At 55.1% G+C, this 26519-nt stretch overlaps 2 protein-coding genes across 2 annotated transcripts in view; both read left to right on the top strand.

Annotated features, from left to right (window-relative positions):
• LOC129331942 (uncharacterized) overlaps window positions 1-23843 on the top strand; it is a 36154-nt gene extending 12311 nt beyond the window's left edge. The window contains exons 3-9 of the mRNA XM_054982631.1: window positions 1360-1627; window positions 2844-3115; window positions 8546-10124; window positions 11873-11968; window positions 14365-14438; window positions 14555-14679; window positions 16624-23843. Of these exons, the coding sequence (XP_054838606.1) occupies window positions 1360-1627; window positions 2844-3115; window positions 8546-10124; window positions 11873-11968; window positions 14365-14438; window positions 14555-14679; window positions 16624-18283 (4074 nt within the window). The 3' untranslated portion in view covers window positions 18284-23843. The remainder of the gene's footprint in view (window positions 1-1359; window positions 1628-2843; window positions 3116-8545; window positions 10125-11872; window positions 11969-14364; window positions 14439-14554; window positions 14680-16623) is intronic.
• Window positions 3962-10789, top strand: LOC129331762 (carboxypeptidase N subunit 2-like). Its single transcript, XM_054982262.1, has 2 exons — window positions 3962-4109; window positions 8546-10789. The coding sequence occupies exons 1-2, from the start codon at window positions 4011-4013 to the stop codon at window positions 10241-10243; spliced, it is 1797 nt and encodes a 598-aa protein (XP_054838237.1). The 5' UTR covers window positions 3962-4010; the 3' UTR covers window positions 10244-10789.
• Window positions 23844-26519: the final 2676 nt, after the last annotated feature.

A 26519-nucleotide genomic window follows, 5' to 3' on the forward strand; every position in this document is an offset into this window, starting at 1 on the left:
CAAGACTGAATTATTCAGGAGGGGTGCGTCACAAGACGTAGCTCAGAGAAATGCTTTGGTAGAGGCAGGGACTATATGCTGTGCTGTTGGGTACTGCCTGCTGATGCAGATAAGGAACCACAAGGGAGATTCCATATTGCTAAACATGCCAAGGAAATTAGTGGTTTCAGAAGAGTTCACCTCTGCGCTCGGTTTTCTGTTTGTTTTCCAGATTTCTGCTACCATGATCTATTGTATTTGTTCGCTGAATATCCTAACTGTTGTTCATTATGTTATGTGCTCAGTGAATGTCCCAGCTGTTGCTTATGTTGTATTTCACTTGCACTGTGTAATCCGCCTCGGATCTCAGTGAGAAAGGCGGACTATAAATGAACAAATAAAATAAATAATTTTTTTGAAAACAAGCATAAAGCCAAGCACAGAGATGAAATCCTTCTGAGGTAGGTTAAAATCTGTGAGTTGGGTGGCAATAAAGGTGAGAGGGGGCAGCCTTGATTTTTCCCCAGGGCCCCAGAACCACGAAACTGCCTCCGCCTGCCCAGGGATCTGCTCGCCAGCATTGGCCTGGTGTGAAGTGCACACCACAGCAGTAGCCGTAGCAGCGGGGCAGGGCTGCTTCCATCTCTGCCGCCTGCCTGACCAAGCCACGTGGCCCCTGGACGGCTGAACATCTTTTCTCAAGCGTATTCCGTGTTTCTGTGGGACCTGCCTGGCCACCCTCTGCCCAGGTCTCTGTCTGTGGGATCCACAGACCTTTGGCTGCTTTTCCTCCCCAGAGGAGGCTCTTCCACTCTCTCCAGAAGAAGCACTTCCCCACCAGGGCATCTTCCAGGGCGGGGCAGGGCGGGGCGGGGCATCTTCCTGGAGGCAAAGGAAGAAATGGGCCCGCTGTGGGCCGCTCACTCCTCTGTCCAGAAACAGTCTTTTCTTAGGGTTGCCAGGCCCTATACCCTCTCATTGGGAGGAGGGGGACCTGGCATCTTGTGCCTCACTCCTGGCACTTGTGTGACGATGTCACTTCCTGTTTGGGGCCAAAATTGGCTCCAGTGCAGCGTGGGAGCATGCCCGTGGCCGGTGTGACGACATCACTTTAGGAAGTGACGTGGTCGCACCTCACCGGGAGCGCACCCAGTGCGTGCTTTCCCAGGTTGCCTGCTGGTGGTGGGTGATCTCTGGTGGGGGGGGGCAACTGGGAAGCTTAGCTTTCCTCCTTCGAGCAGGGCTTTCCCTCCTCCCTTGGGTCCAGCGCCTGAACCCCTTCCGCGTGCTTGAAACCCTTCAGCCCTGTCACAAGGTCACAGGGAGCTGCCTTCTGCTGAACCAGACCTGGGTCCACCAAGGCCAGTCTTGTCTGCTCAGGCTGGCAGCCGCTCTCCGGAGTCTCCGGTGGAGGAGGGCTCTTGCATCGGCTTGCGCCTGGTCCTTTCAACGGGGGTGGCTGCGGACGGGAGCTGGGACTTTCTGCACACGAAGCAGACGCCCTGCCCCGGGGCCACAGCCCCTCCCCGGAAGAAGGAGCCCCGCCTCCTCTGCCAGAAACTGCTTCAGCCAACCGGCATTGCCAGAAAGGGAGCCTCCAAAGCAGCCCCCTTCACAGCGTTGCTCCAAGGGGAGGTCTCCTTGCGAGGTGGGGAGGAATTAGCAGCAAGGAGAAGGCAGCGAGAGAGGGGAACTGAGGGATCTCCACCAAGGCATACAAGGATTGTCCCAACTACAGAACTCGCTCAAAGACCAGGCAGATGTTTCAGTCAAACAAGGGGATGTTTACTGAAGATAACAAAGATCAACAGCACACATAACATTCACTCAGAGCTAACTAGAGAGCAGTGGTGAAAACGGAATAGCGTTTAAGGGACTGGGTGCGATTTACCATCCAGGTACCCGGGAGAGGGAGAGAGAGAGAGAACCTCGAGCGACTTGCATGACCTGCACGTCAAGGTGGAAGGACTCGAACGGAGGTCCGAGGGTGGATGCTGGACCCAAGACATGCACTCAGCTCATGGCAGAGGGGCAGTCTGATTTATACCGTAGATCTTACCCAGGGGCAAGACGGCATCTTCTGCCCCCCCCCCCAACCAGGACCTGAGTGGTTGTTCCTGGGTTGGGACAAAGGACTGAGACGTTGTCTCCGGGGCGAGACAACAGGGCAGGCGCGCCGTCTCTGAGGTGGGACAGGGAACCAGCAAAGCGACCACAGGGTGTGACAATGAACTAGGAAGGTTTGATTAGGGCTTCCCAGGCGGAACGAAAGTTATCAATTATGACTGATGAACCGCGAGGTGGATGGGCGAGGCTGTCAGTTCCCTGGACCACCTAAGAATAGGAAAGTGGTTAAGGGGAGGTCGATAGGGTGTGTTCCGGTGATTAATTCAGGAGCTCCGGGAGGACCCGATTGTGTCAGGATCCTTAGCTCATCTCCTGGGGGGGGGGGTGAGCTGGCCTCACCTGTCATTCCCCACATTTGCCTGTTCCATCTCCTGGCTGGGATCTGGCTTCTATGTTTCAGCCTGCTCAGGCAGTAGTTTTAGTGCTCGAAGCCCATTCAGAGAAGGGGCTTATGGCCCAACGACGTTCATAAGCCGTCTAATATTGTTCGGGGGGCCCGCTAACAACAGCACTATGGAGTAGGCCTGAGTCACTTCATCATAGCAACCCCCCTTCTGCAATGCTTGGTCACGACCCCACATCCCTGGCAGACACACAAGTGCCATGCTAAGGAATCCGTTTTCAAACCTCTGCAGCATTCTCAGCTGGGAGTCCAGCTCCTCCTCGCCCAAGACAGCAGGTGCTGGCCTGGGCCCCCCAGCGATGCCTGGGCCCCCTCCCGCCTCTCCCCCAGGCAGGAATGTGTTTGCCTTGTGGCTACAGCAGTCCACAGTTAGGCAAGGAGGCTTGGGAGGCTTCAGGTGCTGGCCAAGGAATTGCCAGCCCCTTCGGTCCTCAGCGTGGGAAACTGGTCTCAGCTCTTCACCGGAGTTCCTCGTTCAACCTTTCCCTGTCTATTGAGGGTAGATCCACGCTTTGGGATGGGTGTGGGGGTGTCCAGGTCCTCGGAAAGATGCCGTATGCTCAAGGGCCTCTTCTGTCCTTGCTCTTTGTTAAAGAGTCTGCTCCAGTGGGTGTCAGAACTGTGGCTAGATAATGTCCTTACTCCAGACTACCTTCTGCAATCAGACAACAGTCCATTGTTTCCAAAAGGCTTTTACTGGGAAAATAGTTCATTATAGTCCACTAGCCTGAATGCAATATTCAGGATGGTACATATGCATTGTTACCAATGACTAGCAAAGCATGAGGTACAAAGTAACAGATCACAGAAGGCCCAACCTCCCCCCATAGTTCTCAAAACAACCCCTTTGAAGTCAGGATAGTGAAAGTTCCCAAGGCCGGTTCTTGGTGGAACGTCGGTAGCCAAAACAATCCTCTTCTGTGAGATAGATGCCTGGAAACCTTGGCACCTGTGGAGAGAGCACTTAAACACTGAAAGGATTAAAGATGGAGTCTGTTAAACAAAGCAGTACAACACAGCATTCTGAACCTGACAGTGGGAAGCAATGGCGGCAGAGCAATGACACAAAAGGGCGGCCCAGGGTCCTGCTGGCACTGGGGCAATCCGGCAGTGCTCCCAAACACACGAGTGACCCAAGACGTGAGCCCCAAAGGCCGAGCAGAGCCACAGGACAAAGGGCGAGCTGGGAGTGGGCTGGCCCCAGCGGAGGGAACTGCCGAGGCACACGCAGAGGCTCCCGCCAAGCACCCCTCCAGGAGCAGGTGAGCTGTAATTCCTTCCCTCCTGGCAACTCAGCGGCAGGCCGTGTGTGTGTGCGCGTGCACGTGCGCGCCTGAGTGCATGTGCCTGCTTGCTTGTTTACTCAGAGGTCAGTGCCCTCGCCCCGCCTCCCTCCCACCCCTGCTAAGGCTGCCAGCCACTGCCTGGCACATGGTCTTTGGGAATGGGGGCTGTTACTTCCGGCGAGCCACAGCCACCTGGCTGGCCTCGAACAAACTCCATGACTGGGCTGGGGAACAAACGCCGCTGGACCAAGGGCCTCCTGGACCGGAGGTGGGACGGTGCCATGGCTCTGCCTGGGGGGCCAGCCACACAGACAGTAAGTGCCCGAGAGGGGCAGAGGCTAAACAGCCTCTGGGGGGTGGGGAATCGGGGCTACCCCGGGGGTGTTTTCTCCCAAGCAGCGGCTGCACGGCACGCATGCCCTTGGTGCTCTTGCACTGGTGTCCTCGGGTGTGTGCTCAGGGCTCGTTGAAGGCCAATGCCGGTGCGGCAGCAAAGCCCCTTGTTCGGGAGCGTCTGCCTCAGGGTGGGAGAAGGCGGGCGTGTCCCAGGGGAGCCCGTGAGACCACCTGGTCCTGGCTCAGTAGGACATGCCCACGGGCTTCTCTGCACAGCTCTCCTCTTTGCCCGTCTCTTTGAGACTCATTTTGCAAAGTGATCTTTGTGGGGTGGAGACGGAGGGACGCAGTAAAGGAGAAACAACTTCTGAGGAGTCTTTCCAGACAACTGAAAATTGCTTTCCCCCCTTTAGAGCTGCACTTATGACAGAGCAGGGGGGCAGCTGGAGGATAATTTCATACATGTGCATGCACGCACGCGCGCACACATGCGTTCTATGCACATCACTAGCAACCAAGTACTGTAGCATTCTGATAGTATTATGTTTTATGGCAGTTTTTATTGTAAATCCCTTTGAGGATCCTTCGGAATAGAAATCAGCTTCAAGACACAAACATACAAGTAAGTAAACAGACAATCAAAGGGACACCCAAGGAAATGAATGCGCAGTGAGTTCAAGACAGTCACAAGGACACGAATCCATAGCTCATGGAACTCACTACCACAAGATGTGATGGTGCCCACTGGTTTAGCTTGCTTTAAGGGGAAAGGGGCAAATACATGGAGAAGAGGTCTCTAGAGACATCAGTCCAGAAACTAAAAAGAGCCTCCATGTATAGAAACGGCATACCTTTGAGAATCGGTTGCGGCAGGGCAAGCCGGTTGGCTTCAGGCCCTGCTTATGGGCTTTCTGGTGGCCTCTGGATAGCTTTGATCGGATCCAGCGGGGCTATTTGGGTGCCTCCATTCCAGGGAGCATTGGATAAATACAGCATTCCTTTGATGGAGCCTCTTGCAAGAAGTGAGTAACAACAACAACAACAATAATAACATTCGATTCATATACCACCCTTCAGGACAACTTAACAAGGGGTAAACGGGCTACTAATTAAATTTGCTGATGATACCAAACTGGGAGGAGTGGCAAACACCCAAGAAGATAGAGTTAAAATTCAACAAGACCTGAATACTCTGGAGAAGTGAGCGGTTGTGAACAGGAGGCAATTCAACATAGATAAGTGCACAGTATTACATCTGGCCCACAAAAATGTGAAGCACACATGATGGGGGATACACTTCTGGGTAGTCATGTATGCAAAAGAGATCTTCTGGGTAGTAGTGTATGCGAAAGAGATCTTGGGGTAAGAGTGGACTGGAAACTAAATATGAGCAGTCAGTGTGATGCAGTGGCAAAAAAGGCTAATTCAATCCTGGATTGTATCAAAGGGGCCATAGCGTCGAAATCACAGGAGGTCATAGCCCCTCTCTATACTGCCTTGGTCAGGCCACACCTGGAGTATTGTGTGCAGTTCTGGAGGCCTCACTTCAAAAAGGATGTGGACAAAATCGAGAGGGTGCAGAGGAGAGCGACGAGGATGATCAGGGGTCTGGAGACTGAGCCCTACGAGGAAAGGTTGAGGGCCTTGGGAATGTTTAGTTTGGAGAAGAGGAGGCTGAGGGGGAACATGATTGCTCTCTTTAAATATTTGAAAGGCTGTCATTTGGAGGAGGGCAAGGAGCTGTTCCAGTTGGCAGCAGAGGATAGAACTTGAAGCAACGGGCTTAAATTACATGCAGAAAGGTACCGGCTGGATATTAGGAAAAATTTTTTCATGGTCAGAGTAGTTTAAAAGTGGAATCGGCTGCCTAGGGAGGTGGTGAGCTCCCCCTCACTGGCAGTTTTCAAGAAGAGGCTGGATGAATACTTGTCAGAGATGCTTTAGGCTGATCCTGCGCTGGGCAGGGGGTTGGACTAGATGGCCTGTATGGCCTCTTCCAACTCTGTGATTCTGTAACACCCACTCAGAGTGGTTTACAAAGTATGTCATTATTATCCCCACAACAAACACCGTGTGAGGTGGGTGAAGACACTGCGTGTCTTCTGTGTCTCTCACCTCCTGAGTGGGTGGGCAACCACAGGGCAATCCAGGCAAGTGTCAGGTGATGGACAATGGAACAAAAAATACTCACTTTAAATATGTGTTGATGGGTCTAAGATTGGAAGAGATCTTGAGGTTATAGTGGACAGCTTGATAAAAATGTTGACTTAGTGTGCAACAGTAGTGAAAATGGCAAACTCTATGCAGGACGTTATTAGAAAAAGGATCTGAAATAAACAGCCAGTATTTCCACGGGGCATTGTTATAATGTATAGATCTGGTGTGGCCTCATTTGGAATACTGTGTGGCTGCACAGTTCTGCACTGTATCTCCAAAAGGACACTGCAGAGCTGGAAAAGGCACAGAAGAAGCAACCAAGGGGCTTGGAGCCTTTTTCCTATGAAGAAAGTCTGGAGAGCCTGGGACGTTTTAGTTTAGAAAAGCAATAATTGCAATAATAAGAGACGCCATGATAGAAGTTTACAGAATTATGTATGGGGTAGAGAAAGTAGATAGAGGGAGGTTTTTTTCTCCCACTTCTGTAATAGTAGAACTCAGTAGCAGCCAGTGGGATTGTCAGGAAATAAGTTCAGTGCAGGCAAAAGGAAATACTTCTTTAACTGAATGAGTAATTAAACTGTGGAATTCACTGCCAGCGGAGGGAGCAATTGGCCTGAACACGGATAAGGGGTTAGACAAGTTAATGGCGGAGAGGACCATCGTCAATAGATCAAATTGTCAATATGGCCCCATCTGTGGATACTTAAATCTGTGCACTGAGGCCATGTAGAGAGAATGGAGATCTTTCTACAGACATGGGGGAATGCTCAGGTTTGCAGAAAAATCTACACGTTTTTTAAAAAGAGAGAATTTAACTCCCTCCCACGCAGAGGTGTGTGGTCTGCGCAAGTGTCGGCTGCTAGGCCTATACTCCTCACAGTAAAGGGAGTGGAGGGAGGGCTATGAGCAGGTGAGCAGAGGAGGGAGGGCTACAACCCCCACAGTGATATGGGGGTGGGGTGGGGGGCAGGATAGGAGCAGAGAGTGCTGCCACCACTGCCTCCCCGCTCTGTGACCTGCAGAGGCCAACAAGTGATGTGGAGGGTGGGAGGGGTGGGGAGCTGGCAAGTGAGGGGAGTGGGATTCACCCCACAAGTCTTGCAGCCCACCCCCCAATTCGTCAATTTTATTTTATTTATTTGACAAGATTTATACCCTGCCTTTCTTCCCTCATAAGGGCTACCAAGGCAATAATCTAATCTCGAGGCAACCAGGGCATGTGTCATGTCTTTAATCTCGAGGCAACCGTTGCTAATACTGTGCCTTGGTTTCATTTTGCAAATGCTCTAATCATCACTTTCGTTTCTCCCTCCAGCAGCCTGAGAATGCAGCTGTCTTATCTTTTCTTTCTTTGAAGCTCGCAGAAGTGACCTTGCGCTGTCTAAAATGTTGCCGTTGACTCTCATGCCCCTTTGTCCTGTCTAGGCTGATGTATAAACTCCAGAAGAAGTTCCCAAACCCTTCCCTGTGCAAACCAGTGGTCTAAGTGGGAGGGGGGAAATGATCGAGTATTTAGAGTTGTACTTTCCTCAAGTCTCTATTCCTGTCAAGGAAGTGTGTACTGCCGAGATGCTTCCTGGCCTCTGAGTAACTCTATGGAAATATATATGGAAAGATTTGATTTCTGCATAAAACCATTTAACCAGGAGCTTGGACCTGTCTACCGTATCCTGTCATCCAGAGCCTGGCAGCACGCGTCATCATGGCCAGATGCTTCCTGCCCAGGGAAGGCTGCAGCTGGCAAAAGGCTCCCCTGGCCCCCGCTGCCAGTGGCTCATCCAGCAGCAGCCCTGGCCCCAGAGCAGCCCCAAACCAGGGACCCGTTTCTTCAAGGGGGGAGGTGCATTTCCATCCAGAATTGGGGACCCCTTAAATCTTGGGTCAGACCTCCCCCCAACCAGTAGCCCTTCCACCTTGTTGGGATGACTGACCATGGATACCAAAGGGAGACTCGACTAGGAGAGGCAGAAAACCTCTCTGAGTCCCAGGGCTGGGTGGGGGGCAAAGATCAGGGGGAGGGCTTGGCCTCCCTGCCTTGCTTGTTAGCCCTCCAGGGCACCTGGGTGTGGCTGCTTTCAGTGGGTGACCAGATGCTGGGGCTCCTAGAGGACCACGCTCTAGACTCTCTCTCTCTCTCTCTCTCTCTCACGCACACCCACACAGAGAGAGCATGGCGGAGGTCAAACCTGGCCGCCGCTCTTCCTTGCCTCGCACACTCCCAAGTTCTGATTTCTGTTTATGTCCCCCCCCCCAGGGCCAGCGGAGGGTCAGTGGGCGCCTTCTGCAGCTTTGCTTCTTTGCTGTGGCCTTGCTGGATGGCTCAGCCTGGCCCTGCCCGCCCCCCTGCCGGTGCTTCGGGAACACCACGGTCTTTTGTGCCGAGGGAGCCACCCGGGACGTCCCCCGAGGGATCCCTGCCAATGCCACCCGGCTGATGTTTGTGGAGACCTCTCTGCAGTCCCTCCGCAGCCGGGCCTTCAGCAACAGCAGTGCCCTGACCCAGCTGGTCTTCCTCAAGAACCCTCTCCGCTCCGTGGAAGAGGCTGCCTTCGAGGGGCTGCCCAGCCTCCGAGAGCTCGTGATCTCCGGGAGTAACTTGAGTGCTCTGACCCGGGAGGGTTTGGCCGGCTTGGCCCACCTCAGCAGACTCTCTGTCAAGTTCAGCCCCCTCACAGCCCTGGAGGGGGGGCTCTTCAACAACACCCCTGGCTTGGAATCCCTTCACCTGCAAGGCAACCAGGTGGAGTCTCTGCCCGCCCACATCTTTCAGCCGCTCAAGTCTCTGGAGAGCCTCCACCTGACTCAAAGCCTCCTGGCTGGGCTGCCGGAGGACGCCTTTGAGCCTCTGCCGCGCCTTCGGGTGCTCCAGCTGAGTGACAACCGATTGTCCCGCCTCCTGCCAAAGACCTTCTCCCCCCTGTCCAAGCTGCAGGAGCTCTTCCTGGGGGGGAACCAACTGGCAGAGCTGCCCAGAGGCATCTTCTCCCGGCTGCCCCACCTGAGACGGCTCCACCTGCAGTACAACAGCCTCCAGCGCCTTTGCCCCACCACCTTCTCCTCGCTGCCCAGCTTGACTGCCTTGTATCTGGACAGTAACCAGCTGGCCGACCTGCCAGACGGGCTCTTTAGGGGGACGCCCAACCTCACTCTCCTCTCTGTGGCCCACAACCATCTCCAGACCATCCCGGAGGGGCTGTTTGGCAATCTCTCTTGCTTGTCTACCCTGGTGCTCTCACACAACCGCCTCTGCTCCCTGCCCGCTGGGGTCTTCCATGGCTTGTCTGCCCTCAGCAAGCTGCAACTGGACCACAACCGCCTCCGAGAGCTGCCGAGGGAGCTACTTGCTGACCTCGGCAACCTGGAGGTGCTGGGCCTTGCCCGCAACAACTTCACCACGCTGCGGAGGGATGCATTTGCCAACCTCACCCATCTGATGGTGCTGGACCTTGCCAGCAACCACCTGGCATCGCTGCCGGTGGGGATCTTTGACGGCAATGCCTTCCTCTACAGTGTGGCTCTGGAAGGCAACCCCTGGGCCTGCGACTGCCATTTGGCGGGCCTGGCGTCTTGGCTCCAGGAGGACAGGTGGAGGCTTAAGGCAGACGCCTTTTGCAGCAGGCCGTGCCGCCTGGAGAGCGTGAGCCTCCACGAAGTCCCGGAAGAGCTGCTGGTTTGTCTGCCTGGCCCGGAACTGGCCAACTGCAGCCGCACACTGGCTCAGGATGCCTCCAGCTCCCCCTGGTCTCCATGCCTTTATCAGGACCCAGCGGGGGCCATCCGGCTCATCTGCAGCAGAGACCGCTGCCACCAGCTCAGCCTGTGTCTCCCACAAGGTGAGCCCTCGAATGGCTCGTGGCCACTGAGTCTCCACAGGGAATGGGCCCTGGACTCGCAGTGCGGGGCAAGGAGAGTCCGGATAACAGTGAACATTCAGGAAGAAGAGCCGGTGTAGGAAGAGGGGGCCTTCCCAGGGGGCGGGGGCAGCTGCAAAGTGGGGCGTTCCTGAAGGAGGACGTTTCTGCCCAGGCCAAGGGCAGCTGGTGTGGCATAGAGGGCAGGATCAAGTCCCACCTTAGCCTTGGGCAAGCCTCAGTCTCCGTTCCCATCGGAATGACAGAGCCCTGCCTTGCCGTTTGAAGACCAAGCCAGCCACCCGCGCAGACTGCTGCCTGTTCACAAAAGGTCCGCTGTGCCCTTGACCAAGCCACACACTTCTCCCTTCCCCCCTTTGTGTGGCCTGCCCATCATTTCTCCAGGGAATCAGCTGCCCCAAATTGCCTGTGGCAAGCAATGAAACCAGAGCTGCCTGCAAGGTGTACATGGGCGGGGGCCTCATCTCAGACCCTGCTCAGGGAGGGGGCAAGGAATGAGGTGGGATCTCACTGTGCCAAAAGTTGCCGCCATTTCGAACCCCCCACCCCACCCCCACCCCCACTGGCTCGTGCACCTTTTGATCTCAATGGCTGTGAATAAAGACGCTGTTGCCAAGGCTCCCTGGGATTCCTGTCCCCCTCCCCCGAAGTGGATCCTTCCCTTGATCAGTTTTGCTGACTCACAGCCCTGCGTCGACGCAGGTGGGAACGCCTAGAACTGGCCCCTGTAGAACTGGATACGCTTTACGGCCCAAATGCGGCCCTGCCGGTCCCGGTCCCTTGACAGCGTTACAAGGACCCCCCCCCCCGCCCAAGTGCTACTAAGGGCGTTCTTGACAACAGCAACACACTGCGGGGGGAGCGGGGGGGGAGGCGCACAACGCAGGTTCTGTGATGCTGGAACCAGTTTCCAGCCATGCAGAGTTGGAGCTGAACGGAGCTGCGAGTCAGAAGGGAGACGCTGGCTAGGCCTGTGATGGGGAAGGGGGCAACTGAAGGCAGGGGGCCAAATGGGGAGGCATCTGGCCTTGCCCCTCCCTGCTTGCCTCTTTGGACATCCTTCTGCCACCCCCACCCCTTGTTCTTAAGCACAAGTTCGTAAAATTATGCCTGGGGAAGAGAGACTGGGCAGGGAGAGCTTTTCTTCCTCTCCCCAAATACCAGAACTTGAGGGCATCCGATGAAGCTGGCCAGCAGGAGGTTGGCAAAGGACTAAAGGAAATGCTTCTTTGCATAACAAGGGGGTTAAAATGTGGAATTCGCTGGCAGAGGGTGCAGTGGTGGCCGGGGGGGGGCACAGACAGCTCTGGAAGGGGGTTAGAGAGGTGAATGGAGGCGAGATCCTTCGCTGGCTGTTAGCCACAGTGAGTAAAGGGAACCTCCACACTGAGCGGCAGGAAACAGAGGATCCTGGTTGCCAACTGATGGCTGACTGCCGGGGGTGGGGGAGGACACAGGAGTCGGGGGGGGGAGGGCTCCAGGCTGGCGTGGAGTTTTGCCCAAATCCGAGAGCGTCGCTTCATTGTTAGGATGCCACTTCTGGGTAGTCGCCAGAAATGACGTTGCTGCGCCACTGGACCCACTGAGAGCCAGCGGGCGACCTCCACCCCGGGCGGTGTCCTGCCAAAGGGGGAGACCTGGCCTCCCTCCCCTGATTCCTGGCTCTGGGGGTGGCGTCGGCCTCTCTGCCCTGTGGGTTGCCCCTCCAGGGCAACTGGTGGCCGCTGCACGAAACAGGAGGCTGGCCTACAGGGACCTGCACAGCAGGGCTCCTTGGAAGTTCTTCGAGTGTCGTGGCATAAAAGGTCAGCTTTGCTCGCTGACTGGGCTGAGTTTGCTCAGTCCACAGGTTCCCTCCCTCGCCTCCCCTCCCAACTGCCCTTCCCAAAGCCAGCTTTTCTTGCCTCCCTCACAAAATTTAATGTATACATTTACTTTCCTCTCCCCCCTCTTTCCTCTCCAGGGGTGACCCAAAGGAGCTCCCCACATTCTCCCCTTCTCCATTCTGTCCTCTCAGCAGCCTTGTGAGGTTGGTTGGGCTGTGGCCAAGATCACCCAGCAGGCTTCCACGGCCGAGCGGGGATTCAAACTGGGCCTCCCAGATCCCGGTCCAGCACTCTGACCGCTGCGCCACACGGGGGCGGGGGTGGGTGGGTCTCACCTTGAGAGGGACTCTGACTGGGAAAGGAAGCCGGCCGGCCAGCCACGGCCTCACCCTCCCGGAGGGCAGCAGGGCGTTGGACGAATTCTCAAGGGAAGGCCGGGTGCTTCTCACCGAGTCACGTCCCCAGAGGCTCCGGCCCAGTTGCGATGGGCCAAATGGAAGGCTTAACCCGCCCTCCCTTTGAGTGCCGGCTCCAGCCTGAGTTTGTGACGCTGAGGGGAGGCTGAAGGGGCGCCCTCCTCCTTCCCTTCCCACAGGACCCCAGCTGGGCCTGGGCCTGGGGGGGTGGGGGGGTGGGTTTCGTTTGCCTTTCACAGATGTTTGGGCCGTGGAGACATGGGGGGGCGGGGGGAGCCTGCCAGGAGCCCAGTGGTGGGGCCCTGGACATAGAGGAACAGGGCCTGCGGTGGTGGTGGGGGGCTGCGTACTCTGCAGAGAGCCCCGCTGTGCCTAGGAGCTGGTGGGGGGGGCAGAGGGGACAAGGATTGCAGCGGAAGTTCTCGTCCTGTAAAGCAGAAAACACCCCCACCCCGCCCTGGCATACACAAGCACACAGTCTCCCCCTGTGGCTCTGTTCCAGCCCTGGGGACCTCAAGAAGGAAGTTGATCCAGTGCTGAGCTGCGGGGGCAGAGCCCGGCTCAGGAAGCACAGCCTTGCCCCCTCCCCCAGCCACTCCCAAGGCTTGCTCACGGCACCTCGCTGAGGGGTTCTACCTACATCGCAAGGCATCATGGGGTACATCCCTCCTCTCCCAGGCCGGGCATTGGCTGGAAGGTCGGGGGCCAAGTGGACTAAAGGAAACGCATCTTCACCCAAGTGATCGGGGCGTGGAATTTGCTGCCAGGGGCACACCTTGGAAGGGGAGTAGATGGATTCGTGGAGGAGGGGTCCACCAGCAGCTCCTAGCCCTGGCGATTAAGGGGAACCCCCACATTCAGAGGCAGTCAACCTCTGACTCCCAGGGCCAGGAGGCAACTGCGGGGGAAGGCCTCGGCCTCCATACCCTGTGGTTGGCCCTCCAGAGCAGCTGGTTGGCCCCCGTGTGAGACGGGGGGCTGGATGAGAGGGACTGCTGCTTCGGATATTTTTATGAGTGGCTTGGCGGGGCCAACAAGTCCTGGTGGCTTGACTGAGGTTGCCAAAAAGATGACTCAGAAAGGGAACGGCCAGAGTGCCCGGCAGCCCCAGAAACCCGGGGCACTCAGGGCATTGCCGTGACAGGGCCTCAGGCTTCAGCACCCAAGCAGAGTGTGCCACGCAGCCAGTGACTCCCAGAACAGAATCCCTCTTGGGTGCTGGGCTGAAACCAAGTTCTGGCCTCGGGCCAGCGCATGCTGTCTCTCTGGGAAGACGGCGTGGGGCACACACAAGAGCTGCAGCTGCTCACAACAGATTACAGAAAAATATCAATGGCCACTCCCGTAATAGGACCGACAAAAAACGGAGTCAAACTCACAGGAGCGAATAAATACACGAATAAACAAAGTATCACAAATATTTTCAAAGTGCCAAGTGCTACATGCATGTGATAATTTCTAAACTCACTTAAATACATAAATGTTTAGACATAAGTCTACTCAGACAGTAAGTTACACACATGACCCAACCGGGAGCAACAAAAAGTCCAGGGAAAATCCTTCTTTGGATGTTGCCAACAGCACCGTGTCTTCTACGTTCCCAAAGCTGATACCTTCTTTTAGAATTCTCAAACACGGTTGAACGTCAAGCAGATCAAAGAAGAGTCCCACGCCCTATCTGGGGCCGGCTCAGACGCTCAGATTTCGTCCCTTCACTTCCTCAGGGGCGTATTTCTCCGCTATAATATAAGGTCAAATCATACCAAACACAGTAACCATTATCACACTCCATACAGTGCTCATCTTACAAAAATAAAATCATTACACACCTGAAATGCTGATATATTTCCCCGATGTGCAGAACCCGGAGCATGGCGGCTAAGCATTCTCTTGCGCGCCACGCCTATTGGTTGCAAGTACTTTTAACCCCTGTCAATTCACTCTCCGTGATTTTCTTAGATTTCTTAAAGGGACACAACTCACCCAAAAGGCACCTTACATACGGACAAACGGATCTACCCCGAGTGTCGTATGTAAGTTGTATATAAGTTAATCCGCAGACACCAAGCTTTTCTAAAGAAAGCAACTTAAGGTTAACTCGCTATTCAGGCCTCCTGGTTTCACAGTTTGAAACACGCACAAACTGCAGCTGCTCACAACAGATTGGCATCCCGCCCTCCCAGGGGGTGGAGTGCCTCCTCCAGATAAGCCCCGTAGCGCTCCTGCAGCAGCGAGAGCGGCCCCAGTGCTGTGGACTTGCAAGGGCACAGACAGGTGAGTCCAGCCGAGCACGGAGGGCTGGGTGGGCTTGAGAAGCAGCCCCTAGAGCTGAATTGTCAGGCACCAGCAGTGCCCTTGGCATGAAGGAGACGATGCCCCCCTCTGTCTGGACTGGACAAGAGTTCTGAGCAGAGGCTGGAAGCAGGGCCGGTGGGCAGTCAGCTTGGCACCTGGCACCGCTGCTGGGGAACCTGATCGCTGCCGTTGCCAGGCGCTGATACTGGCGTTAGTCTTGTCTTCCGATCAGGAAATGGCTCAGGAGGAAGCCTTTCCCCCTCCCCCCTCCCCGCCTGTTGGGGTCACAATAGGAATCACCCCTCCCTCCCCCACCCCCAACGCAAGGCCCGCACTTCCCCAGGGCTCCCAGCCTCCGGCCTTCCTGGAAGCCACAAGATCTCTTTGCTCAGCCACAGAGAGGTCCCCAGTGTGGCTCCTTTGAGGCAGACCTCATTGGTGGCAGCTCTCACACTTAGGAGGCAATTGTGCAAGGGGGGGGGTGACTGGCCTGCCAATTGTCCAGCTGCTTGGTTCCGATCTGGGTTTTTTCCTGTTTGCTGGGGGAGCCAAGGTGGTCCTGAATTAACCCCAAAATGCTGCTTTTGTTCCCTGGGGGAGGTGGGGACGTTTGGGGGTTCTTTTGTTTGCAGCCAAAGGTCATTACTTTTGTCTTCTATTTTTTCATTATTGTGATTCCATAATTACAAAATTGCAATGAAAAATAATAAACTCCACTCCACTTATATACTACCTATTGGACAAATCAGTGCCCACTCAGAGCGGTGATCAACACCTGTGTTGTTATTATCCTCGTAATGCAGCTGGGGAGCTGGGCTGGGAGGAGGGGCTGGCCAAAGACCACCTGCTGAGCGTCTGGCAAGAATAGGTGTCGAACCAGCAGAGTGCTGATTTGCAACCCAACCACTATGCTAAAGCAGCTCTCTGTAACAATAACTGCGCTTATATACCGCCCTTCTGGACAGATTAGTGCCCCACTCAGAGCAGTGAACAAGGTCAGTGTTGTTATTATCCCCACAATACAGCTGGGGAGCTGGGGCTGCGAGGAGCGGCTTGCCAAAAGGCCATCTATAATAATTGCTGTGCTTATATACTGCTCTTCTAGACAGATTAGTGCCCCACTCAGAGCAGTGAACATGGTCAGTGTTGTTATTATCCCCACAATACAGCTGGGGAGCTGGGGCTGCGAGGAGCGGCTTGCCAAAAGGCCATCTATAATAATTGCTGTGCTTATATACCGCTCTTCTAGACAGATTAGTGCCCCACTCAGAGCAGTGAACATGGTCAGTGTTGTTATTATCCCCACAATACAGCTGGGGAGCTGGGGCTGCGAGGAGCGGCTTGCCCAAGGCCATCTATAATAATTGCTGTGCTTATATACTGCTCTTCTAGACAGATTAGTGCCCCACTCAGAGCAGTGAACATGGTCAGTGTTGTTATTATCCCCACAATACAGCTGGGGAGCTGGGGCTGAGAGGAGCGGCTTGCCAAAAGGCCATCTATAATAATTGCTGTGCTTATATACCGCTCTTCTAGACAGATTAGTGCCCCACTCAGAGCAGTGAACATGGTCAGTGTTGTTATTATCCCCACAATACAGCTGGGGAGCTGGGGCTGCGAGGAGCGGCTTGCCCAAGGCCACCTGCAGAGCTTATGGCAGGAGTGGGAGTTGAACCAGCAGAGTGCTGATTCACAGCCCAGCTGCTTAACCACTATGCTACAGTGGTCATTAATGAAAAGTAATGATTTGTCATTTTGGCTGCAAAGAAAAATATCTGCAGTTAAAGCACTCCTCCCCCAAACAAGATCTGAAAATTAAAGATCAGTTCAGCTCAGGAATGGCCCCCAAGAAAAGTGTGCCTGATGCCAGTCCGGACGGCACTGTTGTGGTTCATGGCATTTGGCGCTGCTCTCTTCTTCCAGCATGAAAGCCACAGGCCTTGCTCTCCTCCTCCTCCTCCTCTTGGGAACTGGCGAGAGTCCGACATCCTGCCCCAGTGACCAGGAATACGCCTGCCCCAAGAAGAACCAGGATGTCTACACAGAAGCCAGAGATGTTACAGAGATTCCAAAGTCGGTCAGCCCCATCATTTCTGAAATGGTCTTTATCAAAACCAGCCTTCGTGAAATCAAAGAGGGAGCCTTCAGGGACATGCCCAACCTGGTGAAGCTTCTCTTTATTGGGAACAGAATCCAGACTATTGAGGTGGGAGCGTTTGATAACTTAGGGAAACTGGAAGAACTGGAAATGTCTGGCGCACAGTTAAATCGCCTTCCTGGGGGTGTCTTCCGAAATCTGTCTGCTTTGCAGCGACTGAGCCTGCGGGACAATCACTTCACAGGGCTTGGGGAAGGGCTTTTTGACGGTCTTGAAAGCCTGAAGGAGATTTATCTGCACATCAATGAAATCCCTTCTCTCCCTGAAGGCATCTTCGATGGACTGCCCAAACTCACCTTCTTACACTTGGCCAAAAATAAGATTGCGAGCCTGCCAAAGGATGTCTTCAAGCAACTGACTCGGCTGAAAACTCTCCGGCTCTACGAGAACGAGATTTCCGACCTCCCAGAGAGGATTCTCGAGAACCAGCAAGGCCTGGTGGAGCTCAGCCTGCACCTCAACAAGATCCAAACTCTGCCCCCGAACCTGCTGAAGCATCTTCCCAAACTGGAGAAGCTTTTTCTGGACAACAATCGGATCCAAGTCCTGCCAGAAGAGGCGTTCTTTGGACTGAAGAAAATTAAGCAGCTGAAATTGGCTTCCAACGAGCTGGAAAGGCTCCCCGGCAAGTTGTTTGGCCCGATGCCTCTGCTCAAGGAGCTGGATCTCAGCAGGAACAGCTTGCAGACTCTGCCTGCGGGTGTCTTTGCCAATCTCACTGCTGTCACCAAACTCATCTTGTCCAGAAACCAGCTGGTGAGTTTGCCGGCAGGTGCCCTTCTGGGGCTTGACAAACTCGAGCAGCTCCATTTAGAGATGAACAACCTCTCTGCTCTGGACAGCCTGCTGAACTCCTCTCTCCCAGAACTAAAGACCCTCAGGATCGCCAATAACCACCTAGAGAGCGTCCCTGTGGGTCTGTTCGATGGCTGGGGAAAGCTGACCTCAGTGGACCTCGGCGGGAATCCTTGGCGGTGCGACTGTCATCTTCTCTATCTCCACAGCTGGATGAGAAAGAGTCCTGCAAGAGTCCGAGAGGCCAACAAGGTCACGTGCAGAAGCCCTGAGGATTTGACTGGGCAGGAGGTCAGAGGACTTAATGCCGACCAGCTCATCTGCCTCACCACCGCGTCCGTTTCACCCACCACGTCCCCTCTAGCCACAGCAATTCCCTCAGCCTCCGAAATCCCGGCAACTACGGGAGTCCCTGCCACAACAGCCGAGTCTCCAGCTGCAGCCTCCAAAACCATGGCCACCACGGAGATGCCCACCACAACGCCACAGTTCACAACGCCCATCAAGTCAACCCTTGGATCCCCCCCCACCCCCCAAACCACCAGCCCCAGTGAAGGCCACAGCACAGCCTCGGAAATCACGCCTACGACCGCTCTGGTGACCCTCCCTGGCACTCCCACGGAGGCATGACTCATCGCTACCCCTGGCACTGGGTCAGCCACAACCCCCCAGGTCATCACTTCTGCCAGGACAGCCACAGTAACTCTGGATAGAACCACCTGCGCCCCTCTGTCACCGGCCACATCACCTGTGCCGACCACAGCCACCACCGATACACCCGGCACCACGCCCATGTTGGCGATCACCGAGGCAGAGAAACTCTCCCTCAAGGTGGCATCTGCACCCGCGAGCATCGCTACCCCTGGCACTGGGTCAGCCACAACCCCCCAGGTCAACACTTCTGCCAGGACAGCCACAGTAACTCTGGATAGAACCACCTGCGCCCCTCTGTCACCGGCCACATCACCTGTGCCGACCACAGCCACCACCGATACACCTGGCACCACGCCCATGTTGGCGATCACCGAGGCAGAGAAACTCTCCCTCAAGGTGGCATCTGCACCCGCGAGCATCGCTACCCCTGGCACTGGGTCAGCCACAACCCCCCAGGTCAACACTTCTGCCAGGACAGCCACAGTAACTCTGGATAGAACCACCTGCGCCCCTCCGTCACCGGCCACATCACCTGTGCCGACCACAGCCACCACCGATACACCCGGCACCACGCCCATGTTGGCGATCACCGAGGCAGAGAAACTCTTCCTCAAGGTGGCATCTGCACCCGCGAGCATTGCTACCCCTGGCACGGGGTCAGCCACAACCCCCCAGGTCAACACTTCTGCCAGGACAGCCACAGTAACTCTGGATAGAACCACCTGCGTCCCTCCGTCACTGGCCACATCACCTGTGCCGACCACAGTCACCACCGATACACCCGGCACCACGCCCATGTTGACGATCACCAAGGCAGAGAAACTCTCCCTCAAGGTGGCATCTGCACCCGCGAGCATCGCTACCCCCTGGCACGGGGTCAGCCACAACCCCCCAGGTCAACACTTCTGCCAGGACAGCCACAGTAACTCTGGATAGAACCACCTGCGTCCCTCCGTCACTGGCCACGTCACCTGTGGCGACCACAGCCACCACTGAGACACCCAGCACCACGCCCACGTTGGCGATCACCGAGGCAGAGAAACTCTCCCCCAAGGTGGCGTCTGCACCCACGAGCATCGCTACCCCTGGCACTGGGTCAGTCACAACCCCCCAGGTCATCACTTCTCCCAAGACAGCCACAGTAACTCTGGATAGAACCACCTGCATCCCTCCGTCACTGGCCACGTCACCTGTGACGACCACAGCCTCCACCGAGACACCTGGCACCACGCCCACGTTGGCAATCACAGAGGCAGAGAAACTCTCCCCCAAGGTGGCGTCTGCAGCCACGAGCATGTGGATGTGTTGGCACCATGCCAGCCCCCCTGATGCGTGCACTTCTGCATCCTCAGTGGCAGAATCCACAACTGAACAAGGAGTTGTACCCTCCAGGGCACCCACACCATTCCCCTCTGGTGCGACTCAGGCTCAGACTTCTGTGGCTGGTGTAGTGCTCACAACACCTCCTCAGCCTGCCACCCGCCATTCCTCCCCTCGCACCACTCCTGCCTCTACCAGGCCACCAAGGGTGTGGCCCCCAGACTCTGGCCCCAGGGCCCCTTCCTTCATGGCCCAGATCCAGGCCTGGGGCTTCTCCCTGTCTTCCAGCTACCAGTATTGCCCCCTCTTTCTCGTGATGTATCTCTCCATGCTGTTGGTGGAAATGTGTTGCACATTTGTCCTGGCAAGGTTGGTGTTTGTGTTGTACAAAGTCCTGCACCCTCGAGATCAGCCACCTGTGCCCGTAAAGCTGATGAGCATCAAGCACAAGAAAGAGAAGCTTTGATGGTGCTTGGGCAGCGGGAGAAAGCCCCCCAAGAGGTACGGCAGTTGGGATGGTCACTCAGGGCAGCCCTCAGAGGCTCTGCAGTGGCCATCTTGCTGTCATTGAGTGCCTGCTCCCGGGGGGGGGGCAATGGCAACAGGGCCAAAGAGCAGCAGTTGGTGCCACCATCTGCCCACCCGCACCCCTCTTCTCTCTCAGGGGCAGGGGGTGGGGGGCCAGGCCCAGTGGGGGTCTCTCTGGGGGAGATGCAGGGCAAAGAGAGAGCTGGCAGGGCGGCGGAGGAGGAGGTGGGAGCAGCAGGGGCTGCTGAGCCTGAGGCCCACTCACTGGCCTCCCCTTCTGGGTGTGGCAGCCAGCAGGGAGGGGGTGGGGGGGTCCTGGCTAACCCTCTTCTTTTAATCTTTCCCCCACTGGGAGGGATCCTGTTTGACTATCCTGGAAGGGGGGGTGAGTCCCCCATTCTCCCTACTGGTGACCCAGCATAACTTGCAATATTCTCCCATCTTCCATGTTGTCCTCACAACAGCCTTGTAAGGTAGGTTAGGCTGAGAGTGTGTGACTGGCCCAAGGTCACCCCGTGAACTTCCACGGTAGAGTGGGGATTTGAGCCTGGGTGTCCTAGATCCTAGTCTGACACTAACCACTACACCTCACTGTCTCTGATGAAGGTGGTAGTGCTGCCCTGGGTTTGATACCCCCCACCCCCCACCCCCACCCATTGTGATAGTAGAAGTAGTCCACCTTGTTTCTTCCCGGCAGTGTGGCAAATGATCCCGTATGGGTAACTGGAGGTTTTTCTTGTCCGGCTTCCGTCCCCTCTGAGACTGCTGGGCTTGTATAACAGGCTTGGGTGTGTGTGGCTTTGCAGCCTGCCATACTGCTTGGCTCTGACACGCTCCGCACAGGCACCTCAGATATGGTGAGGAATTCACACCCGGGAACTGGACGGGCGAAAGCACTGCAGGGCGGTGGACTGTGGGCCTCCCGCGCTTCCGCGTGCTGCTCTGATGACAGGTGCAGGGCAGTCTTTGGAGGCAGAACAAAGTTCCCGAGGGCCAGCCCCCTGGCCAACGGCCAGCAGGGCATTTCCAGTAATTGTTGCTGACCGTTGGAGGGGGTGGGCCTCCCAAAACTCCCTCTCCTGCGTCGTCGCCAAGAAAGGGGCAGGAGCTCTCGCCTCCTGGGCTTACTCTCGTTCGTTGTGTCTGGTGGTGCCTCGGGATTTTCCTCCGGGCCAGATTGGTCAGGGATCCAGCCTGTTGCCAACTGGCTCGCTCCCATGCCCCTCCCAAAGGGAAGTTTTGGACAGCTGGGAGACCGGCACCTTCCCTCATCTATTATATGGGCAGAACGGGTCCCTGAGAAAGACGCAGGAGCAGACCCCAGGAGGGCCACTGACAGCCCCCCTGTTGAAGGAGGCTGGGGGCGGCTGAGAAGGCCAGAAGGGGTCCTTGGAGAGCTGTGAAATTATTTCCAGGAAAAGGTTCCGGGAAAAGACTCATAGCACAAGTATAAGATAAGATAGGATGTGAGATAAAAGCAGATAAAAATGTTCATTAGAACCAGATGTGCGCTGTGACCTGCACCGTGTGCGCGCCCGACCTTTTCTAGCAGTGTTGCCAGCTGACCAGGAAAAGCACCCTAACCCTGCTCCGGTGTCTTCATCAGCAACGTCATCTGCAGAAGTCGGAGGAGCGTGTTTCCCTGGAGCAGCCATCGGCATCTCTGCTGCTGGTGTCTGCAGGTCAAGCGGCTGCAGAAGGCGCAGCGGCAGGGGCCAGTCAAAAAGCTGGCAGCCCCAGAGAAGGCACACTGACCAGCGACTCGGGAGAGACGAGCAAAGCCCAGCTGGATCCAGTGAAGCCAGCAAGGAGGGCGCCAGAGGGCCATCGGGCAAAAAATGTGATGTCTGCCCCCGGGCTCTCAGTGAGGGGTGACTTCTGAGCTGGGGGTGGGGGGCCCTGGCCAAACAGCCAGCTAGGAAGCGGCCCTCACCGGGAAGAAACTTTTGCAAAGATCGGCAGAGGCCCAGGATGCTGGAAAACCCGCATGGACACGAGGGGGGGGGGGCAGGCAGGCGGGGCCAGATTCCCAGCCAGGGTGAAAGGCCACGCAGGACTGCCTGTTGGTGCTGTTAATACTCCACAACGGCTGGAAACTAACAGGTTCCTAACAGAACTGTGAGAAATGCCGGGGAAAGGGCAGGGAGGTGCTCCAGCGCCACCGAGGGCGCTTCCTATCCGCTCCCCAAGGTTTCAGTGGTCCAACAGCGCCTCCTGGTGGAAGAATGAGAAACTTCACGGTGACAGGCTCCACCCCAAATCTAGATCAAGCACCCCCCCCGTGCTGCAAATGCGAAAGGACTGCCCCCGCCCCCCAATCAAGAGCAGAGTATTCTTAAACCCACCCCATGTGTGGGGCTGCAGCTGACCTCCCCGTTGGTTCTCCTCTGTGTGTAACGTTGACAGGCTATGTCTTCCCATCACTTTCCCTTTCGGATGGGAAAAAATTGCCTGCTTTGATGGCTGCACATCTGCCTGCTGTGAACATTATGGGATGGATGCTCTGGGTATGCCCGAAGGGCCTTTCAAAGGGAACTCTGCCGGCTAGCCCCCCTGCCTTATGTTTCATTTTCGATTCACCAGATCTCATCTGACGGGTCAAGAGGCTTTTGTTTTTTTCTATATGTCTCTTTTTAAACAATGTTATTGGAGACTTGAAGAAGCCAGAAAAACTGGCTGGATCCAGACAACCCTTTGTAAGAGTTCAGGTGACACTTTGCAACCGTATTTGAATTCACAGAGTGGAATGAGGGAAAGACTTAAAACTGCTTTCTGGAGCATGGGAAGCATGCTGCAGTGCAAACATTCGCGACCGTACTGGGGCATAGATGGTCGTTTTGATGGCCAGAATCACAGGAGGCCGTTCCACTGGCCAGAAGCGGGGTGGGGCTGGGCTTGGTACATACTTGGACATGCTGAACAGTGAATATTTTGCATAGCCTTGAAGGTGAACAAAGACAGTCTGGTTCATATCAGAAGAGGAGAAATATTGACTTGCGTGTTGGCCCAGGTGCGAGAAGTGTTTGAGGAATAGCCAATGAAGAAGCCATTCACTTAAGCGATGTCTTGGCTGGTGGCCAACAGATAATTATGAGTGTGTGAAATTGGTACCCATCACCTTTTTAATTCATTGTTATTAATTAAAGTAGTAAGCTTGGCTTAGCAAAACAGACAATTGTAGTGGACGTGTGTTTTGTAAAGTGTTGGAAGTTTGTAAACTGGCCAATCATATGTGCCCAATTAAGCTGTATCTTGAGCTCATGGGAAATTTTTCTTTATGATTATCTATAGAGAATTAACTATTGGTACTTTTATGTTCTTTTAAGTTAGTTAATGTTAAAGATGTTATAAATATGTCTTAATAAATGATAAGAAGGTTGCAAAGATCCTCAAATAGTGTTTACTTTACCTGCTATTTCCACAATGAACTAAATACATGGTTGGGTGTACCTCCTGCCAAGAGATTCGTGACTGAGTACTGACTGCTGGGCCAGGCAGACCGAGGAAGCTTCCTTCTGCTCTTCACAGGTGTCTTAGCTTGGTCCCCCTGGGCTGGCATTGCCTCCTCGGGCTGTGGCTCTTGGGTACAGAAAAGGGGCCCTCAATGCCCCGTCTCCTTTTGCTCAGGGGCCCCAACCTATTTGAGCTTGGGGGCAACTTTGGGACGCTGACCCAGGGTGGTGGGCGCCACCAGATATTGGCACAAACACAAGAAGGGGGGCCAACCACAAAATATCAGGGAGTGAGATGCTGCATAGCCCTAACAGTAACTCTTCAACATCTCAGGCAGAAGCTCTGCTTACAGGGTGCCTGTCAAAAATGAACAGGTGGTTTAAAAATATTTTCTTGCCTGCACCTTCAGTCGTGCAGTGAAGGTCCTTTTGCTGTGGTGGCAGCAGATGCGGAAGCACCTTTTAAAAAATCTGCATGGCCAATCAGACGCCCCACTGGGCAAGAGCTCCCCCTGGCCCTGCCCACTTTCTGAAAGCAGTTGACGGCTGCCAGGAAAGGTGTCAGCAGGCGCCAAGGGGAGGGGCTGTGGCTTAGAGGCAGAGCCGCTGCCCTGCGTGCAGAAGGGTTCGATCCCAGCCAGCCCCTCCAGTTAAATCTGGATCGAGGCGGGTCGGCGCTGCTTGTGTTACTCGATCTCACAGCTGCGTTTGACACGGTCGACTATGATTTGTTGGCCAGCTGCCTCACCGGGTAGCGCTCAGGGGAGATCTATCGCCCCGTCACCCTTTGGTGTGCGGGGTTCCCCAAGGGGCGATACTCTCCCCGATGTTATTTAACATCTACATGCGCCCCCTCACCCAGTTGGTGTGGAGGTTTGGGCTGGGTTGTCATCAATACGTCGATGACACCAAGCTTTTTCTGTTGATGGACGACCGGCCAGACATGGCCCCGGACAATCTGGCCAGAGCTTTGGAGGCTGTGACGGCATGGTTGAAACAGAGCAGGCTGAAACTGAACCCGGTGAAGACGGAGGTCCTGCAGCTGGGATGGGGGCTGCCAGATGGTGGGATCCAGCTCCCTGCCCTGGATGGGACACCACTGGCAACTTTGCCAGTGGTGAAGAGTCTGGGTGTGCTCCTGGATGCCTCCCTGTCGATGGAGGCCCAGGTCACGGCGGTTGCCAAGTCTGTATTTTCCCATCTCCGTCAGATCAGGCAACTTGCCCCCTACCTGACGCCCCAGGACCTGGCTACAGTGACCCATGCAACGGTCACCTCCAGGCTAGATTACTGTAACTCACTCTACGCTGGGCTACCCCTGGGCCTGATCCGGAAACTACAACTGGTCCAGAATGCGGCAGCACGGGTCCGGACTGGTATATCCTACCAGTCACACATCACACCTGTCCTGCACCAGCTGCACTGGCTTCCGGTTGAATTCCGAATCAGGTTCAAGGTATTGGTTCTTACCTTTAAAGCCCTGAGCAGGTTGGGACCGGCATATCTTCGGGACCCCCTCTCCCTATACGTTCCCCAGAGACCGCTCCGATCAGCGAATAAATATTTACTTGTGGTCCCCGGCCCTAAGGAAGCCCGCCTCGCTTCAACCAGGGCCAGGGCTTTTTCAGTCCTGGCCCCAGCCTGGTGGAACGCTCTGTCAATGGAGACCCGGGCCCAGCGGGACATATTATCATTCCGCCGGGCCTGTAAGACAGAGCTGTTCCGCCAGGCGTTCGGTGGTTGAAGGGGGCGGTGCCATGTCGGCCTCCCACCTTTGGGGTGGGGGGTTCTCCCCACCATTGCAAGTGGTTAATTTATTTCATTATTGTTTTGTTTGTTGATTTTAGTATTGTTGTTTTCTTGTTTTTATTGATTTTAACTTGTTCACCACCCAGAGCCCCTGAGGATGGGCGGTATATAAATTGAAATATAAAATAAAATAAATAAATAAATCGATCAGGGAGTCGGTGATGTGAAAGGCCTCCATCTGAGGCCCTGGGGAGATGCTGCCTGTCTGAGAAGATGGTGCTGACCTTCATGGCTGGGAGGTCTGGTTCAGGATAGGGTGGCTTCCCTGTGCTTCCATACTGTGACCCCCATTTTAGCGGGAGGTGCTGAGGATGGAAACTGGGCCTTGTCCACGCTGAGCCGCAGGCCCTACCGGGGCGCCTTTTGGGATCCCTTCCCAAGCACACCTGCAGCCAGTTTCCTTCATGCCAAGGGAGGGCGCTTAGACTGGCACTGTATTTTTTCATGACATAGAAGTAAGGAAAAGAAACAAGGGCCTGTCAAGAATTCCCCCCCCCCAAAAAAAAGAGAGAGAAGGAGAAACCTCTGAATGGAGAAGAGGAAAAGATGTGCTGAGCACCAGAGATTTTAAATGTTTATGGAGTAATAATTAATTGCTACACATATACATGAAAGCAGATTATTATACAGAGACAATGACTGTAATGCACAAACAACAGAGAACAATGAACAAGGACATGAACAGCAATGCACAGAAACCAAAGCAATTCATGCACAAAAACTCAGCAGTGACATTAACAGTGATGCCCTCAAAACACCAGCAGTTAGTGCACAAAAACTCAGCAGTGACGGAATGCCGGCTAATATCCTGTTTCTGAACTTTCTTCTAAGATCCAAGCCACACACAAACACGTTGAGCTCCTGTGGCAACCAGGGCCAGGAAAAGTCAACAGGCTCAACTGGTGATTCAATGAGGGCCAGAATCGGGGCCTTTTCAGGGGGGGGCCCTTCCCTCCACAATCATCTCCCAGAGGATTTCTGGAAAGGTATCTCCTTTTCATGTTCCTGCAGAGCATGAACAAAGTGTATTTCGATGTGTTGTCGAAGGCTTTCACGGCCGGAGAACGATGGTTGTTGGGGGTTTTCCGGGCTGTATGGCCGTG

Source organism: Eublepharis macularius, chromosome 6, assembly GCF_028583425.1.
Source record: "Eublepharis macularius isolate TG4126 chromosome 6, MPM_Emac_v1.0, whole genome shotgun sequence".
Classification (NCBI taxonomy): domain Eukaryota; kingdom Metazoa; phylum Chordata; class Lepidosauria; order Squamata; family Eublepharidae; genus Eublepharis; species Eublepharis macularius.